Source organism: Doryrhamphus excisus, chromosome 1, assembly GCF_030265055.1.
Source record: "Doryrhamphus excisus isolate RoL2022-K1 chromosome 1, RoL_Dexc_1.0, whole genome shotgun sequence".
Taxonomy (NCBI): Eukaryota; Metazoa; Chordata; class Actinopteri; order Syngnathiformes; family Syngnathidae; genus Doryrhamphus; species Doryrhamphus excisus.
In genome coordinates, this window is record NC_080466.1 from 40,945,695 (window position 1) to 40,963,562 (window position 17,868).

General features: G+C 43.8%; 1 protein-coding gene across 6 annotated transcripts in view; it reads right to left on the minus strand.

Annotated features, from left to right (window-relative positions):
- Positions 1-17,868, minus strand: part of cacna2d2a (calcium channel, voltage-dependent, alpha 2/delta subunit 2a) — a 181,353-nt gene that overhangs the window by 60,733 nt on the left and 102,752 nt on the right. For 5 of the 6 annotated variants that reach the window (XM_058065870.1, XM_058065837.1, XM_058065829.1 and 2 more), the window contains exons 5-6: positions 12,011-12,055; positions 4,622-4,760 (exon numbers count right to left, since the gene is read on the minus strand). In XM_058065870.1, coding sequence (XP_057921853.1) covers positions 4,622-4,760; positions 12,011-12,055 — 184 coding nt within the window. The remainder of the gene's footprint in view (positions 1-4,621; positions 4,761-12,010; positions 12,056-17,868) is intronic. The other variant, XM_058065848.1, reaches the window with a different exon arrangement.

A 17,868-nucleotide genomic window follows, 5' to 3' on the forward strand; every position in this document is an offset into this window, starting at 1 on the left:
TAAAACAATTTCCACAATTAAAAAGGAAAACAATGAAGCAAAAAGAAAGCCCCTCCTTCCCACCCTCCATACTAGACCCACACACGCACACACACACGCAAGCACACACAGTAGGGAGACATGGCATGGTACTGAGGATCAAGGAAACGCCACCTTTTGGGGCCGTCCACACTGGGAGAAGCTGCAGGCCGTGCCATCGGAGGACCAGCACCCGAGCCCCCCGACTCCGTTAGACGGGCGGACCCTCACATTAAAGGGAGGAACCCCCAGCCGGCCGTGTCGAAGGGACCCAAGGATGGCACCCCCTCAGCATACCCGAACATACCCCCAGTGTGGAGGACCCCCCTGAGGGAACACTGGAGTTAGAAGCTAAAGACTAAGAGCATAAAATAGGACTAAAAGATAAAACATAACACTGGAGTTAAAAACTGAAGATTAAGGCCATAAAATATGACTAAAAAGATAAAAACAAAACACTGGAGTTAAAAAACTGAAGACCAAGAGCAGAAAATATGACTAAAAAGATAAAAACAAAACACTGGAGTTAAAAAACTGAAGATTAAGGCCATAAAATATGACTAAAAAGATAAAAACAAAACACTGGAGTTAAAAAACTGAAGACCAAGAGCAGAAAATATGACTAAAAAGATAAAAACAAAACACTGGAGTTAAAAAACTGAAGACCAAGAGCAGAAAATATGACTAAAAAGATAAAAACAAAACACTGGAGTTAAAAAACTGAAGACCAAGAGCAGAAAATATGACTAAAAAGATAAAAACAAAACACTGGAGTTAAAAGCTGAAGAATAAGAACATAAAATCGGACTAAAAGGATGAAAACATAATAAAAGCTTAACAATATGAGTTAAAAGCCTGATTAAAAAGGTGCGTCTTTAATCTTCCTTTAAAAATATCAACTGTCTCCGCAGTCCTGAGGCTCTCCGGCAGGCTGTTCCACAGGTGGGGGGGCCATAGTGGCTAAATGCTGCCTCACCGTGGGTTTTTGTTCTGGGTTTTGGTTTCGCTAAAAGGCCAGTGCCGGAGGACCGCAGGGTCCGCGGGGGTTGATATGGTAAAAGCAGATCAGATAAATAAGAAGGGGCAAAGCCGTTAAGACATTTAAAAACCAGTAAGAGAATCTTAAAATGATGATGATGACAAGGTGACGAGTCGTGTGTGAAAGTGGATGATAACGCCATGAGGTGGTCCTCAAACTTATTTGACACGCAAACCGGCTTCTGTTCGAACAAACGTCATCATGCATTCCCACATAGTATGAGCATTTGGGACCGAATATGAGATTTGTCTGCACCGCCCGTTGGCTTCTGCGTCCTGAATGGCTGTGGACCACTGTCAATCAATCTCCTTAGTGCCGTCTCTACCAAACTAGCTAACCGTGTCAGCTGCTTGCTAACCGCCAATACTAAAGACGATAGAACAGAGGTCACCAACCAAGGCAATTAAAAAAAAAAAATAAAATAAAAAAGCTTCTTCTTATTCCCACTTGGTTCACTGTCCTTGAACGCACCAGCACAATGTGCTCCAAAATGACAGTTCTGTATATCTTTGGTATTTTCCTAATTTCCCCTAGTTTTTGTTTTATTGGACCGCCAACCGGAATCAGAAAGGTTGGGGACCCCCGCAATAGAAGAAACAAAAAAAAAGCTAACAATGTGTTGTAACCAGGATACAGAAACGCTACAGCTGAACAGCACCAGGACAAAGGAGTGAAATACACCTCAGTCATTTAATAATTTCTTGTGTCCAACTGAGTAGGTTGATTCTTAAAATTCTAATTAAATTTGAGGATAAGTGGTGTCGAAAAATGGAGGGATGAAGTATCGAAATTTTTTGTCACAATACATTGGATTATTATTTTCAGTTTTTATTTTCTTGAAAAAAATTACAACTTTTTTTTCTCAAAAAGACGACTTTATTGCTGTAATTGTAGTATATTTTATTGAAAAAAATTACTTTATTATGATACAAAATTGACTTTTTGTCTGTGTTATTAAAAAATATATACATATTTTTTTATTTTATAAAAATATTATGCTTTATCCTTTTTTTTCTTTTTAAATTTGCATTTGTAAGTTGATTTTCGTGACATTTTTGAAGTGGTAAAAAATGGTATTTTCCTAATTTCCCCTAGTTTTTGTTTTATTGGACCGCCAACCGGAATCAGAAAGGTTGGGGACCCCCGCAATAGAAGAAACAAAAAAAAAGCTAACAATGTGTTGTAACCAGGATACAGAAACGCTACAGCTGAACAGCACCAGGACAAAGGAGTGAAATACACCTCAGTCATTTAATAATTTCTTGTGTCCAACTGAGTAGGTTGATTCTTAAAATTCTAATTAAATTTGAGGATAAGTGGTGTCGAAAAATGGAGGGATGAAGTATCGAAATTTTTTTTGTCACAATACATTGGATTATTATTTTCAGTTTTTATTTTCTTGAAAAAAATTACAACTTTTTTTTCTCAAAAAGACAACTTTATTGCTGTAATTGTAGTATATTTTATTGAAAAAAATTACTTTATTATGATACAAAATTGACTTTTTGTCTGTGTTATTAAAAAATATATACATATTTTTTTATTTTATAAAAATATTATGCTTTATCCTTTTTTTTCTTTTTAAATTTGCATTTGTAAGTTGATTTTCGTGACATTTTTGAAGTGGTAAAAAATGGTATATTCCTAATTTCCCCTAGTTTTTGTTTTATTGGACCGCCAACCGGAATCAGAAAGGTTGGGGACCCCCGCAATAGAAGAAACAAAAAAAAAGCTAACAATGTGTTGTAACCAGGATACAGAAACGCTACAGCTGAACAGCACCAGGACAAAGGAGTGAAATACACCTGAGTCACTTAATAATTTCTCGTGTCCAACTGAGTAGGTTCATTCTTAAAATTCTAATTAAATTTGAGGATAAGTGGTGTCGAAAAATGGAGGGATGAAGTTTTTAAATTTTTTTGTCACAATACATTGGATTATTATTTTCAGTTATTATTTTCTTGAAAAAAATTACAACTTTTTTTTCTCAAAAAGCCGACTTTATTGCTGTAATTGTAGTATATTTTATTGAAAAAATTTACTTTATTATGATAAAAAATTGACTTTTTGTCTGTGTTCTTAAAAAATATATACATATTTTTTTATTTTATAAAAATATTATGCTTTATGCTTTTTTTTCTTTTTAAATTTGCGTTTGTAAGTACATTTTCGTGACATTTTAAAAGCAGTAAAAATAAAATAAATAAATATTAACAGCAGTTTTGGGGACATTTTTAGTCGTTTGGACGTCCAGTGTTTTTTTTTTTTTTTAAGTCTCGTATTTTTCATTTTGTTCCTATAAAGATAAAAATTAATTAGTAGATTTGGCGGCAACTTCAGTTAGGACTTTCATCCAGAGCCTGAATTCCATCTGCTTCAAGGATAACCACCTGGGCTCATTCCTGAACGTACGTTGCTGTACATTTATGAAAAAGCCCATGTATATTTTGGTATGGCGCACCTTTATAATAGAGTTGGCCGGTGTTGCGTTGCCAAACGAACAATGTGAGCGTAGCAGAAGTCCCAAAGGGAGCCAAGCAAAGTAGACCGAGGGTAAACATTTCCCTCTAAGAGCTACGGAATGCGGGCGTAGTGCTCTCATGGCGTTGGCGGCGGCGGCAGTCTCAATCAAAAGGCCTTTCTCTTCCGCGTCATATCTTCAGTCGGCGGAAGCGGAGCTGCCACAAAATGGCTGCGGGAACAATGTATAGGCCTGATTGCTCTATTGTCGGTGAGCCGCGGCCTTTGACACGTCCGCCTGCACGGCAACTGTCTAATTCTGACAAGATTTGTCTGGAGACACAGCTGGGTGGGGTGTGGGGGTTTGGGGGGGGGCATTGTTACAGACAGGTGCCGTACACTGGAGGTCCCCGCCGCACAAAGACGGCGAGGAGCCAGACAAAAGCAGAGGCAGACAAATGAAAGCGACTGTCAGTCGGCACGTGTGCCGCTTCGTTTTTCCAAACGAAAGGTTAGAAGTTGATTACAGATGGGCGGAAGCCGAGTCCCACCAGCTCAAAGTGGGGCCTTTTGTATTTTTTTGGGGGGTGGGGAAGTGAAGGACCCCGGGGGGGCTTGGTACAGGTGTTAGCTAGCATCATGTTAGTATGCTCAGTATGCTGTAGCCTGATGCTAAGCTACGTGCGTACACATGCACGAGGGCGGCGCTCTCTCCACCCAGTCACTGACGCTTCACCCATCATGTGGTGCAACAATGGTTGGCCATAGGCGCAAATTGACTACCGCAGGGCAGCTGTGTCTACAAACGTAGTTTACCACCAGCAATAATAGCACTGTGACATAACGCTAATAACGCTTGTGGCTTTTTATAAGCGCCACTTTGACAACCACACACACATCGTCCTGATAAAAATGAATACGGCAAAACATCACGCGGTGTCTTTCACGTGAAAGCCCACAGGTTCAAGCACGGGCCAGGAAGTCAACATCATGACGAGCATGTCTCTTAGTCGCGACACAGCGGAGCAATTTCATGTTAATGAAGTGAATTGAAGCGCCAGCTAGCGGAGTGGTAATAACGAGGGCGAGCGTGTGTTCGCTTACAGCCTTTGTAGATGTCGGTTGGAATCTGGACGGCGCTGGAAGAGTAGTTGACCTTGTTTTTGAAATTAGGATCGTCCACAAACTCCAGCTCCACAGACGAGGCGCTCTCCAGCGGGTTCTCTTCTTCCCCGTCCTCCGCCTACACACACACACACACACACACACACACAAATCAGCATATTCATCAATAAAATACAGCAGATAGATGAAGAGGCGTGTAGGCTAACACGTTCTGTCATGGTCCGTGTGGCTTGGCGGTGCCCATTTGTGTCTGCGCTTCTGCAAACATTGTCATTGTTTAGCTTCTATTCTCTCCAGGACGAGAGATACACTAAGAAAAAAAAATCTGAGATTTCGAAAATAAAGCTGTAAATTTACGAGAATAAAGTTGTATATTTAGTAGAAAAGGAATAAAGTCATAATTTTACAAGCAAGCCTTGTCATATTATGAGAATAAAGTTGTAACTTTAAAAGAGAAAAATAAAGTTGGACATTTATGAGAAAAAAAAATCATAATATTACAAGAATGAAGTTGTAACTTAAAAAAAATTAAGTCATAAATTTACGAGAATAAAGTCGTAAATGTAGGAGAAAAAGAATGAAGTTGTAATTTTTCGAGCCAGCCTTGTAATATTAAGAGAATAAAGTTGTAACTTTAAAAGAAAAAGAATAAAGTCCTACATTTACAAGAAAAAAAACCTCATAATATTACAAGAATGAAGTTGTAATTTTAAAAGAAAAAAAACTTATGTCGTAAATTTACGAGAATAAAGTCGTAAATGTAGGAGAAAAAGAATGAAGTCATAATTTTATGAGCCAGCCTTGTAATATTAAGAGAATAAAGTCGTAACTTTAAAAGAAAAAGAATAAAGTCCTACATTTACGAGAAAAAAACTCATAATATTACGAGAATAAAGTTGTAACTTTAAAAGAAAAAAAAAAACTTATGTCGTAAATTCACGAGAATAAAGTCGTAAATGTAGGAGAAAAAGAATGAAGTCGTAATTTTACGAGCCAGCCTTGTAATATTAAGAGAATAAAGTCGTAACTTTAAAAGAAAAAGAATAAAGTCCTACATTTACGAGAAAAAAACTCATAATATTCCGAGAATGAAGTTGTAACTTTAAAAGAAAAAAACTTACGTCGTAAATTCACGAGAATAAAGTCATAAACATAGGAGAAAAAGAATAAAGTCGTAATTTTACGATGTAATATTACAGGAACAAAGCCATAACTTTAAACGAAAAAGAATAAAGTCGTACATTTATGAGAAAAAAAAACTCATAATATTACAAGAATAAAGTTGTAACTTAAAAAAACCTAAAAAATTAAGTTGTAAATTTTAAAGAAAAAAAATAAAGTGGTAAATTTACAAGAATAAAGTCATAAATGTAGGAGAAAAAAACTGATTATATAATAAGAATAAAGTTGTAAAATTCCAGGTTTTCCAAAATACACTGCCATATGAGTTTTGCATTATCATGGAATCCTGTAATAAAACAGTTATTCCTATTTATGGTGAAACAACATCAGCCAATGAATGCAGTGGAACGGCATTGTCGGTCGGAGTTGTGGTCTCCAGTGGACGTACGTGGACGTGTGGTGACGATACTCCTGACAGGACATGCAGGACAACACAGAGAATCTACAGTAAATGTGACGTAAAATGGAGATACAATATTCTTTCATTTGAAAGTCCTTGAACTGGCCCAATACGAGATAAAGCTATTTATCTCCATGATTTATGAATGTGCTATAAATTGTGACAAACCAATAGTCATATTTTACCAAACAATGTCATCTAAGCCATGCATTGAGATGCTCTTCATCTTCAGCGTGTTATGCGGCGTCGCCAGGGGTGTGGTCTAAAGTGGACGGACGTGTTTGGAAGGGGAATGGTGGCACCTGCAGATAAACGTAGCTTTATCAAAAATGTTTTCATTGGTCGCTGGGCTACCTTGCAGGACAACATGGAGAAACGGAATATGGTCATCAATGACTAGGACTTTCTAAATATTGGTTTGAACATAATTAGAGCCCTCTAGACATGACATAACACCCCAATAATCATGTTTCCGCTACTATTATTCTTTGTTTACATCATATTGTGCAGGCTACGGTATCACTGCAGATAGCCGCCGTTAGCATCGCAAGCTACTGAGCCAACTTGTTAATTCATTCATTCTCTACCGCTTTTCCTCACGAGGGTCGCGGGGGTGCTGGAGCCTATCCCAGCTGTCTTCTACACCCTGGACTGGTGGCCAGCCAATCACAGGGCACATATCGACAAACAACCATTCACACTCACATTCATACCTATGGACAATTTGGAGTCGTCAATTAACCTAGCATGTTTTTGGAATGTGGGAGGAAACCGGAGTACCCAGAGAAAACCCACGCTCCACACAGAGATGGCCGAGGGTGGAATCGAACCCTGGTCTCCTAGCTGTGAGGTCTGCGTGCTAGCCACTCGACCGCCGTGCAGCCCCCAACTTGTTTATTCATTCATTCATTCATTCTCTACCGCTTTTCCTTGCGGTGGTGCTGGAGCCTATCCCAGCTGTCTTCGGGCGTGAGGCGGGGTACACCCTGGACTGGTGGCCAGCCAATCACAGGGCACATATAGACAAACAACCATTCACACTCACATTCATACCTATGGACAATTTGGAGTTAGAAACACTGACTTCATTTTAGAAGAAGTAAACAAGTTGGGGGCTGCACGGCGGCCAAGTGGCTAGCACGCAGACCTCACAGCTAGGAGACCAGGGTTCGATTCCACCCTCGGCCATCTCTGTGTGGAGTTTGCATGTTCTCCCCGTGCATGCGTGGGTTTTCTCTGGGTACTCCGGTTTCCTCCCAACTCTCCTAGCTGTGTGGCCTGATCACTAACCACTTATCCACCGTGCAGCTCATTCCAGAAACATGCTAGGTTAATTGGTGACTCCAAATTGTCCATAGGTATGAATGTGAGTGTGAATGGTTGTTTGTCTATATGTGCCCTGTGATTGGCTGGCCACCAGTCCAGGGTGTACCCTGCCTCTCGCCCGAAGACAGCTGGGATAGGCTCCAGCACCAACAGCTAAGCTATCATTAGTTATCATTTCCAAGAATCTGTAGAGCAGCATAGTATTTCACAGCAAAGCCGTTCCATATGCTTAATAGCAAAGATGACGCTAGTTATTGATTATCTTCACGGGGCATCAAGTAACCCCGCAAACCCCATACGGCAAGAGGCGGGAGGCGGGTTCACACTGGGGGTTTTTTGTAAACTAAACTAAGATGAATGAAGGTTTGCTCATGCTCGGGTCCGCTCCCAAACACGAGTCGCCCTCGTGCTTCTGTTCTGTGGTTATTTGTCATCCCCCATTAGGCTTCATTTGTTGAATCCATGTTAACCCAAATGCACAGTGAACAGTGAACACATCTCCGCATTTCCACGATGTAAAACTTTGCATTTTTAACGTGGTTTGTATGTTAATAAAGCAGCACGGGTTAATTGGATGTGACATGACCAAACCTGTTGTTTTTTTGGGCTTCATTAAATCAAAAGCGCATGTCCGAGGCAGACGGTGATTGATGGGTGCGCTTTAATTGACTATTAAAATGCAATTACAAGCTGTTGTTGGGACGAGCCAGGGGACATTGCTGCTAAATAAATAAAGTCACCCAAAGAAACGGCGGTGAAGATCACGGCGAGCGGAAGCAACACTTTGACGGTCGCGGCGGTGAGTCATTGGACGGAATGTAGCGATCAGTCAGCAAAATGTGACAAGATGTTCATTATTGGCCCCCATAAAAAATGAAAAACGATCATGGCGGAGGTAGTAAAATGAAAAGGTTCGCGACATTAGCGCCTCTAAACAGAGCTGAGGTGTTTGTTGGTGACATTAATTCTGTCAGGGAGCGTTTTTATGCCCCCCCTTTTCATTCTTTCTTCAGAAGAGCCCTATCATAATTAACGCAGGCACTTTCTAATTAGCTAGTGAATAAATGCAGGCAGCAAAGAGCGATTGGTTCATTTTCCTCAACCGTCCACCACCTGCTTTGCTCGATTCATTAGCCAATTTGTTCATTTTTATCTCTTGGCTCTCTAGGATTAATTAATGGCTGGAGAGGCCGCATTTGACATTTGGAAGATTCTTTTCATTCCTGCCTTCAGCTTGCTGGGGTTAACCTAAGCGCAGGGGTTCCAAAATATGACCAACTCAGGGCCCCGTTGAAAATATAAAAAATGTCCGCAACCCACATTTGTCCTATAAACAGTACAATATGACAATATTATAATAGACATATAATAGACATATATAATAGACAATATGCTGCGTTCTCAGAGCACTTAATAATAATAATAATATTATTATTATTCATTTTCTACTGCTTTTCATCACGAGGGTCGCAGGGGTGCTGGAGCCTATCCCAGCTGTCTTCGGGCGAGAGGCAGGATAGCCTATTATCATTATTATTATTAATAATAATCATTATTCTTATTATTATTGTTATTATTAATTCGTTCATTTTCTACCGCTTTTCCTCAAGAGGGTCGCGGGGGTGCTGGAGCCTATCCCAGCTGTCTTCGGGGCGAGAAGCGGGATAGCCTATTATCATTATTATTATTATTAATAATAATCATTATTCTTATTATTATTGTTATTATTCATTCATTCATTTTCTACCGCTTTTCCTCACGAGGGTCGCGGGGGTGCTGGAGCCTATCCCAGCTGTCTTCGGGCGAGAGGCGGGATAGCCTATTATCATTATTATTATTAATAATAATAATTCATTCATTCATTTTCTACCGCTTTTCCTCACGAGGGTCGCGGGGGTGCTGGAGCCTATCCCAGCTGTCTTCGGGCGAGAGGCGGGATAGCCTATTATCATTATTATTATTATTATTAATAATAATCATCATCATCCTTATTATTATTGTTATTATATATTATTATAATTAATTAATTTAAAAAAAATAATTATATAATTCATTATATTTTTATTATATTATAATCATAATAATTATTATTAATATTATTATGCCGGGTCAATAACACTCAATAGGGTATTACTATTTTTTAAATTGTGTATTAAATATTAAAAAAATAATGTAATAATAATTTAATAAATGTAATTAAAAATATATATTTGCAAAAATGAATCATATTTTTAATGACCTCTCATGGCCCACCTGCAGTACCACCAGGGGCCGCGGCCCACACTTTGGGAATCACTGACCTATAGTGTGTCACGTATGACCCGGCATGTGTGTGTATGTGTGTGTGTGTGTGTGTGTGCGTGCGTGCTGAAGGAAACGATGCACGAGGCAGGAAAACAAAATGCAGAGTAGGTTTTAAAAAATGCTTTTTGCAACTGCAAGGACAGTGCAAAGAGCCACAGAGAGATATTCAAATTGGTCTGAATAATCAAACATGAAATGGAGTTACATTTGACGGATGTCCTCAAAGTGGATTTAAATGCGGTGACTGAAGTCATATTGGGAAAGTTGGTTTTAAAACCAATGCATTATGAATGCGCATGGTGAGAACTGACCTTGGATTACATTAATTTGGGGTGTAACGGTACATACCATGGTCGGGGGGGGGGGGGGGGGGGGGGGCAGAGGAGGCTTTCATTTTAATGCGACCTACCAACATGTACACATTTATAGTACTCAACATGCCATGTCATGCTCCATTTTCCTTTCAAGTTCAGTCTAAACAGTACAGATATATGAATAATTATGATCAGTTTCTCTAGTATTTCCAAATATTGTTGTTTCCAAATGGCTGCAAGGCATGCTGGGTAGTCCAGATATAACAACAATACCAAAACTTCGGATATTAAGACAACTCCTTGCAATCAAGCAAAATTGAGACAAACACGACATGTTGGGAGAAAGAGTAGCACAAGCTACCCAGCATGCCTTGCGGCAGGAATATAGTGTGCGTAGATATTTGTATGCATTAGATTAGGTTGTTTTGTGCGTCATGTGATGTGTGTTGACATGTTGTGTGTTGTCTAGTCGGCTGTCTAGCCTATCCCAGCTGTCTTGGGGCGAGAGGCGGGGTACACCCTGGACTGGTGGCCAGCCAATCACAGGGCACATATAGACAAACAACCATTCACACTCACATTGTTGACAATTAACCTAGCATGTTTTTGGAATGTGGGAGGAAACCGGAGTCCCCGGGGGAAAACACAGGGGAGAACATGCAAACTCCACACAGAGATGGCCGAGGGTGGGATTGAACTCGGGTCTCCTAGCTGTGTAGTCGGCACGCTAACCACTCGACCACCGTGCAGCCGTTACACATTCAATGTTATAAATAAAAAAAAAAGAAATGGGAATGTCTGCTGAATCGAGATGGTTGGCAGGCCTGATGGGGCCCACGGGCCGCAGTTTGGGCTCCCCAGTGACCCAGACACAGTCACACTTCCTGTGTTCTTCTGTACTGTACAGTTACACCCCAAATTATTCCTCATGGTCATGGTACTGGTGGTGGTGGGGGGTTGAGGGGGTGTCAGTCAGAGGAGCGCTGGTGGTGGGCTACTGCTTTTTTTTAAGGGATGAACAACAAGCCTCCTTGTGTGAAGGCGGGGTCACTAAAGTGAGGGTCACGGGTGTCTGGCCCCAAGTGTTCATCGTGTTAATGATGAGTGATCTTCTCCTATTAGATGTGCTGACAGGCCCTAAAGCCTGGTGTCATTCATCAAAGGAGTGGCATGTGCAAAGAGAATATCACACCAGGATTTATTCCTCCTCGTCCATCTCTGGTCCTCTCTGTCGCAATCCTACATATTGGAATTCTTTACAGCGTATAGTTTGGATAAGTCATCTATGTAATCAATTCCCACACTGAAATAATCAACACAAGATCACTACTAATGCTCCCTTTTCTACGGCATGGTACAGCGGATTCCTAGCTCAGCATGTGTCCGTGCTCCAGCTCTGGATGCTCCCAGTCTCCTCTTGGATGGATTATGTATCCTTAGCATTCCCAACAGAAGTTGAAAAGCAGGAAACGCTTCAGTTTTTCACATTTAATTTGGGTTTTAGACGTCTAAAACGATGCATTAGGTGTGTCATTTAACCCGTGATGGTAGTAGGGTCTGCTAGCACCCACTTGCAAAAGACCTGGGGGGGGCGTTTAGACCTGGGGGAGGAGGACAGCGCAAGTCACATGCACAGCTGCCATTGAGACATACATACACAGCCCTCGGGTCTGTGGCGGGATTGTGGGCTTCAAGACGCAGGGAGTCCAGGGAAGTGGGTTTTGCAAGGTTTTGAAAGAGAAGGGGGGGTGGGGTCAGACGCAGGCAGGCAGACAGGGGTTGTGAGCGGGGCGGGGGGTGGGGAGGAGGAGGGGAGGAGGGAGCAGTCCGCACTGTACTCACATAGTCTGAATCCGCTTTGGAATCGTAGTATGAAATGGCATTCTCCTGTGCAGAAAAGGAAAAAAAAAAAAAGTGGAAAGACAGGTGATGAGAAGATATAGCGGCGCCTACATCCGCCCCTTGGCGTTTCCTGGAGAGGCGGTTAAGCAAGAGGGAGAGAGAAAGTCATGGTTATATTCCATCACACTATGCGCAGCATGAGAATATAATCAGCATCACAGAACACAGGAGTAGTAGTGTGATGTGCCATGAGAGTCATGAAGTGAAGAGAGACCATGTCAGAGGAGGATGTGGCAGACATCCTGAAGGGGGACTCGAACACTGCAAACATCATGAGCAGCCGTGGTTTTTGTGGCGCTGATATGACGTCAGATGGAACATGGGGAACCATGCTTTGGAGCAAAAACCAAGTCAGTTTTTTTCAGGAGACAAGAAACATCCACAGTAGACCCCTTGTACCGTGACGGACTTGGACATGATTCCATGGGAAAATGAGCCAACTCAATAAACTCAAATACAAACACAAAGCAGATGCAGCATTTTAATTGAGTGTAGTACCGTATTCCCATTGGCCACTAGGTGTCGTTGTCCAATGAGACGAGGGCCACAAGGGAACATATCCACTGTGACACACACACACATCCATCTTCTACGCCGCTTAATCCTCACTAGTACCCGGGAAGAATGCTGGAGCCTATCCCAGCTGACTTTGCTACACCCTGGACTGATCGCAACCCAAATTGAATACAGGACCAAAACTGGAGTACCAGGAGAAAACATGCAAAATCCACGGATTCGAACCATTATCATCCCGATCTCATGACTGTGTGTCCACTCGTCCACCGTGCAGCCCAAACAGGAGTTTTATTTACGTCTTGCACGGCTCATTTATTTCTTATTATGTCTTCCGACATTGGGTAATACGAGTGTGAAGCCATTTCAAGCCACCATTGCTGTGCATTGATGAGACAGTAGCGCCTGCGGGAAGTACGCTGTCCAGACAAAAAAAAAACCTGTTAACTTCTGAGTCTGTTTTCTTGTTTATGTCTGATATAGCTTATTTTGTCATATCCACAAAATTGGCTACAAATGTAAATGTGATGTAGGGGTGTTATTTTGTGTCTGGAAGGCTCTAATTATGTTACAGTAATGGTAATGTCATTATAAGTCAAAATATGGCACTGTCTTCATCGAGTTTGCTCAAATTGGGACAATGCTGAGTCACAAAAAAGAATAAATGTGACATGACTGAATGCTGCTCGATAGCTATTAAACTTTTTTATTTATTTTATAAATTATTTTATCAATTTATCAATTAAAAATTGAACATTTGGTACAGCTAGAAGGCAAGTTACAAAGTTACGACAGGCCATGAACGTCACAGGCAGGAGAAAAAAAAGGAGTAGTTGATTTGTACGGATAATGTCGCCTCACTGGAGCTTTTGTTTTTATTATAATCACTTATCTGAGCATTTTTTTTTAAATATTAATCATAATCCAACCGCCTTGCTGTGATGTCACAGCCACAAGGGGGCAGAATTGCATGGCACCGCTGTGATTTGCTGTAACGTATTTGCTCTTGTTCTTTTCTTTCTTTGTCATTTTAGCTCCTTGACAGCATTTCTCAGCCCCCTCAAGCCCCCCCCCCCAAAGGAAAGTCTCATTCAGGCTAAGTAATCAGCAGACGAAGCACTAAGAGTGCCAAGGTTGTTTGTCTGCATGCCGTCCACTTTCCCCAGAGCCGCTGTGCTCGTCTCCCACTGAGGTAGGCATGAGGGCAGCCAGAGGCAGTGGGCAGCAAGGAGGGGCGGCCTCGTTATCATGGGGGGGGGGGCGTCAGCAGAGGGACGGACTCGTCAAGGGCGCCACAGGGACCGAGGTGCTGGTCTGACGGTCACGGTCTGATGAGGGTGGATGGAAGAGAGTCTTCTGTACTTGACTTGAATGTCTTATTTTCTTTCACGCTACTTGTTGTGTCGCCCCCGGTGTACGGCCCCTCGCATGCCATGTGTGGAAGGGCCCCCCACTCACCGGGGGCTCTGGCTCGCCTCCAGCGCTAATCAGGGAGTCAGGCATCAAAATCGCTGCCTAACGACCTCACAAAAGGAAGCGCAGCGTGATCAAAACTCACAATGACACCAAGGCAGCGTGGGCCCGGGTACTTTGGTCCGGATCGACATTTTTGGTGCGGTTGAAGTCGCATTCACGCTGATATTTTCATGTCATGTGACCAAAGGCTGCACCGTAAAGGACGTAACACATAAAGTAAGAACTTTATGTGAACTACCTCAAATATTCCAGGCCAAAATGCCCAAACAGGGGCCCCCATGGATGACACACATACAAGAGGGGCAGCCATCTCCAAATCTTCCCAGCATCCCTTTCTGTCTCCCCCCCCAGCTCTGACAGACAGATCAGGGAAGAGGCTGGGAGGAGGTGAAGCGCAGGGATCAGAACGGATCACTCAGTGAGTACATTGGGTTCAGTTGGAGGGTCAGAATGGAGGCTGAGGTCGGGGCGACATGAAGGGGATGAATTGGGGAGGGAGAGATGGGTGGTGAGCGTGTTGGGGGTTGGGGAGGTGGGGGGGCTGCCAGGACTAAAAATATCCTGAGCCTCTGCAGAGGGAGATGAGACACAGGCTGAGGAGGGACTGTTGTGTCTGCCAGCTGGATTGATCTCCAGCCCAGTCGTACTTAGCCTGGTCCCTTACTTCTAAAGTCTGCTCTGCACTACTCTGCCATTACAAGTCAGTATTCCTCTAAATGAACACCCATTTTACCTCCATAACAATAAACGCACCATAAATCCACAACCACTATACAATAAAACCTCGAATTATGGAACCTTATTATACGAAACTTTAAAGAAATGTCCGTCCCATTTCACAAAAAACAGGTGTTGAATTGAGCCTCTCAATGGGAAGTGGGGGTGTTTGGTGGGATTTTCCTTGACCATGCAGGCGCTGCGCCTCTCAGTCAATTTACCACTGCACAGGTTGCGAAGCGCACCCTTTGCCTGCAGGAAGAATAGACCACGTCGGACTTAGTCATCTTTTAAGGCGCCTTTGCCGTGCTGTTTTGTCACGGAATTGTCACACTGAAAGTGTGGACACCTCCTGTGGTGCGCTGACACGCCCGTCTTGGCGCAGCCAGTCTACCAAACGTTCTGCTATCCTGCGCCACAAAATTAGAGTCCATAGTGTCAACATGTCCGTACCGTGGGAAGTGGGTGTGTTTGGTGGGATTTTCCTTGACCATGCAGGCGCTGCGCCTCTCAGTCAATTTACCACTGCACAGGTTGCGAAGCGCACCCTTCGCCTGCAAGAAGAATAGACCACGTCGTACTTAGCCATCTTTTAAGGGAACCTTTGGTGCGCTGTTTTGTCACGAAATTGTCACACTGAAAGTGTGGACACCTCCCGTGGTGCGCTGACACACCCATCCTAGGCCAAGTTCTGCAGGCAAGTTCTGCCCTACCTTAAGATGCGCCACAAAATTAGAGCCCACAGTGTCAACATGGCCGTACCGTGGGAAGTGGGTGTGTTTGGTGGGATTTTCCTTGACCATGCAGGCGCTGCGCCTCTCAGCCAATTTACCACTGCACCCTTCGCCTGCAGGAAGAATAGACCAGGCCGGACTTAGCCATCTTTTAGGGCACCTTTGGCGCGCTGTTTTGTCACGAAATTGTCACACTGAAAATATGGACAACTCCCGTGGTGCGCTGCCACGCCCATCCTGGCGCAGCCAGTCTAGCAAATTGGCTGCGCTGGCCACGTTCTGCTATCCTGCGCCACGAAATTAGAGCCCCCAGTGTCAACATGTCCGTACCGTGGGAAGAGGGTGTGTTTGGTGGGATTTTCCTTGACCGTGCTGGTGCTGCGCCTCTCAGCTAATTTACCACTGCACAGGGTGCGAAGCGCACCCTTCGTCTGCAGGAAGAATAGACCAGGTCGGACTTAGCCATTTTTTAGGGCACCTTTGGTGCGCTGTTTTGTCACGAAATTGTCACACTGAAAGTGTGGACACCTCCCGTGGTGCGCTGACACACCCATCCTAGGCCAAGTTCTGCAGGCAAGTTCTGCCCTACCTTAAGATGCGCCACAAAATTAGAGCCCACAGTGTCAACATGGCCGTACCGTGGGAAGTGGGTGTGTTTGGTGGGATTTTCCTTGACCATGCAGGCGCTGCGCCTCTCAGCCAATTTACCACTGCACCCTTCGCCTGCAGGAAGAATAGACCAGGCCGGACTTAGCCATCTTTTAGGGCACCTTTGGCGCGCTGTTTTGTCACGAAATTGCAAACTGAAAATGTGGACACCTCCCGTGGTGCGCTGCCACGCCCATCCTGGCGCAGCCAGTCTAGCAAATTGGCTGCGCTGGCCACGTTCTGCTATCCTGCGCCACGAAATTAGAGCCCCCAGTGTCAACATGTCCGTACCGTGGGAAGAGGGTGTGTTTGGTGGGATTTTCCTTGACCGTGCTGGTGCTGCGCCTCTCAGCTAATTTACCACTGCACAGGGTGCGAAGCGCACCCTTCGTCTGCAGGAAGAATAGACCAGGTCGGACTTAGCCATCTTTTAAGACACATTTGGCGCACTGTTTTGTCACGAAATTGTCACACTGAAAGTGTGGACACCTCCCGTGGTGCGCTGACACACCCATCCTAGGCAAAGTTCTGCATGCAAGTTCTGCCGTACCTTCCGATGCGCCACAAAATTAGAGCCCACAGTGTCAACATGGCCGTACCGTGGGAAGTGGGTGTGTTTGGTGGGATTTTCCTTGACCATGCAGGCGCTGCGCCTCTCAGTCAATTTACCACTGCACCCTTCGCCTGCAGGAAGAATAGACCAGGTCGGACTTAGCCATCTTTTAGGGCACCTTTGGCGCCCTGAAATTGTTACACTGAAAATGTGGACACCTCCCGTGGTGCGCTGCCACGCCCATGCCGGCGCGGCCAGTCTAGCAAAATGGCTGCGCGTTCTACTATCCTGCCCCACCTTACAATGCGCACAGTGTCAACATGGCCGTACCGTGGATCGTGTGTGATCTGTAGGTGTTTTTTGCAGTGGCGCGAGAGCAGGACTAACGTTCAGCAAGACACAAAAAGACAACACAAAGCTTGACAGATTCCCACTAGCACACAAGCTCCTATCAATAAATTAAATCCATCACGCTGAGTGGACCTGCAAACTCCAAACAGGAGACAAACAGAGAGGGGGCCAGGTGATGATCTCCAGCCCCTCCCTTATATCACTTGTTCTTTATTTTGCTTTCCACACCCCCCTCCACCACCCCCTGTCGTCGATTCCACGTTATCTCTTTTCTCCGTTTGCTCCATCTCCCCTGCTTGCCTCTGCCTCCCGCCCTGTCTTATCTCCATCTCTGTGACTGTCCCCCATCCTCAGCACCAGTCTCCCCTCGCCAATTTCAGATTTGAGCGAAAAGCAGCAGCAGCGCGCAGGTAAGATGCTGAGCGTTGCCATAGGAACCACCCCTCTCCTCTTGATCGGAATGCCACTCTGTCTCCTTGACTGGGTTAGACTGTTTTTATCTGGCCAGCAGTCTGTGGCTACATGGCTCTTGTTTTTCCCTGCGTCTTGGGGTGTAACGGTACATGTATTCCTAATCACATTCTTCAGTATGGTACACCGCCGTATCGATTTCCAACACGGTACACATTAAGTGAGGGACGGGCGCCGTTTATCGTGTCGCGTCTACTTGGTAAACAAATACACTATCGCTAGCCAAAGGCTAGTGATTGCACTTGTCTGCAGCGTTACACATTTCAATGATTAACAAAATAATAATCAGTGTTCTGTTTACACCAGGGGTGTCCAAGGTGCGGCCCAGGGGCCAT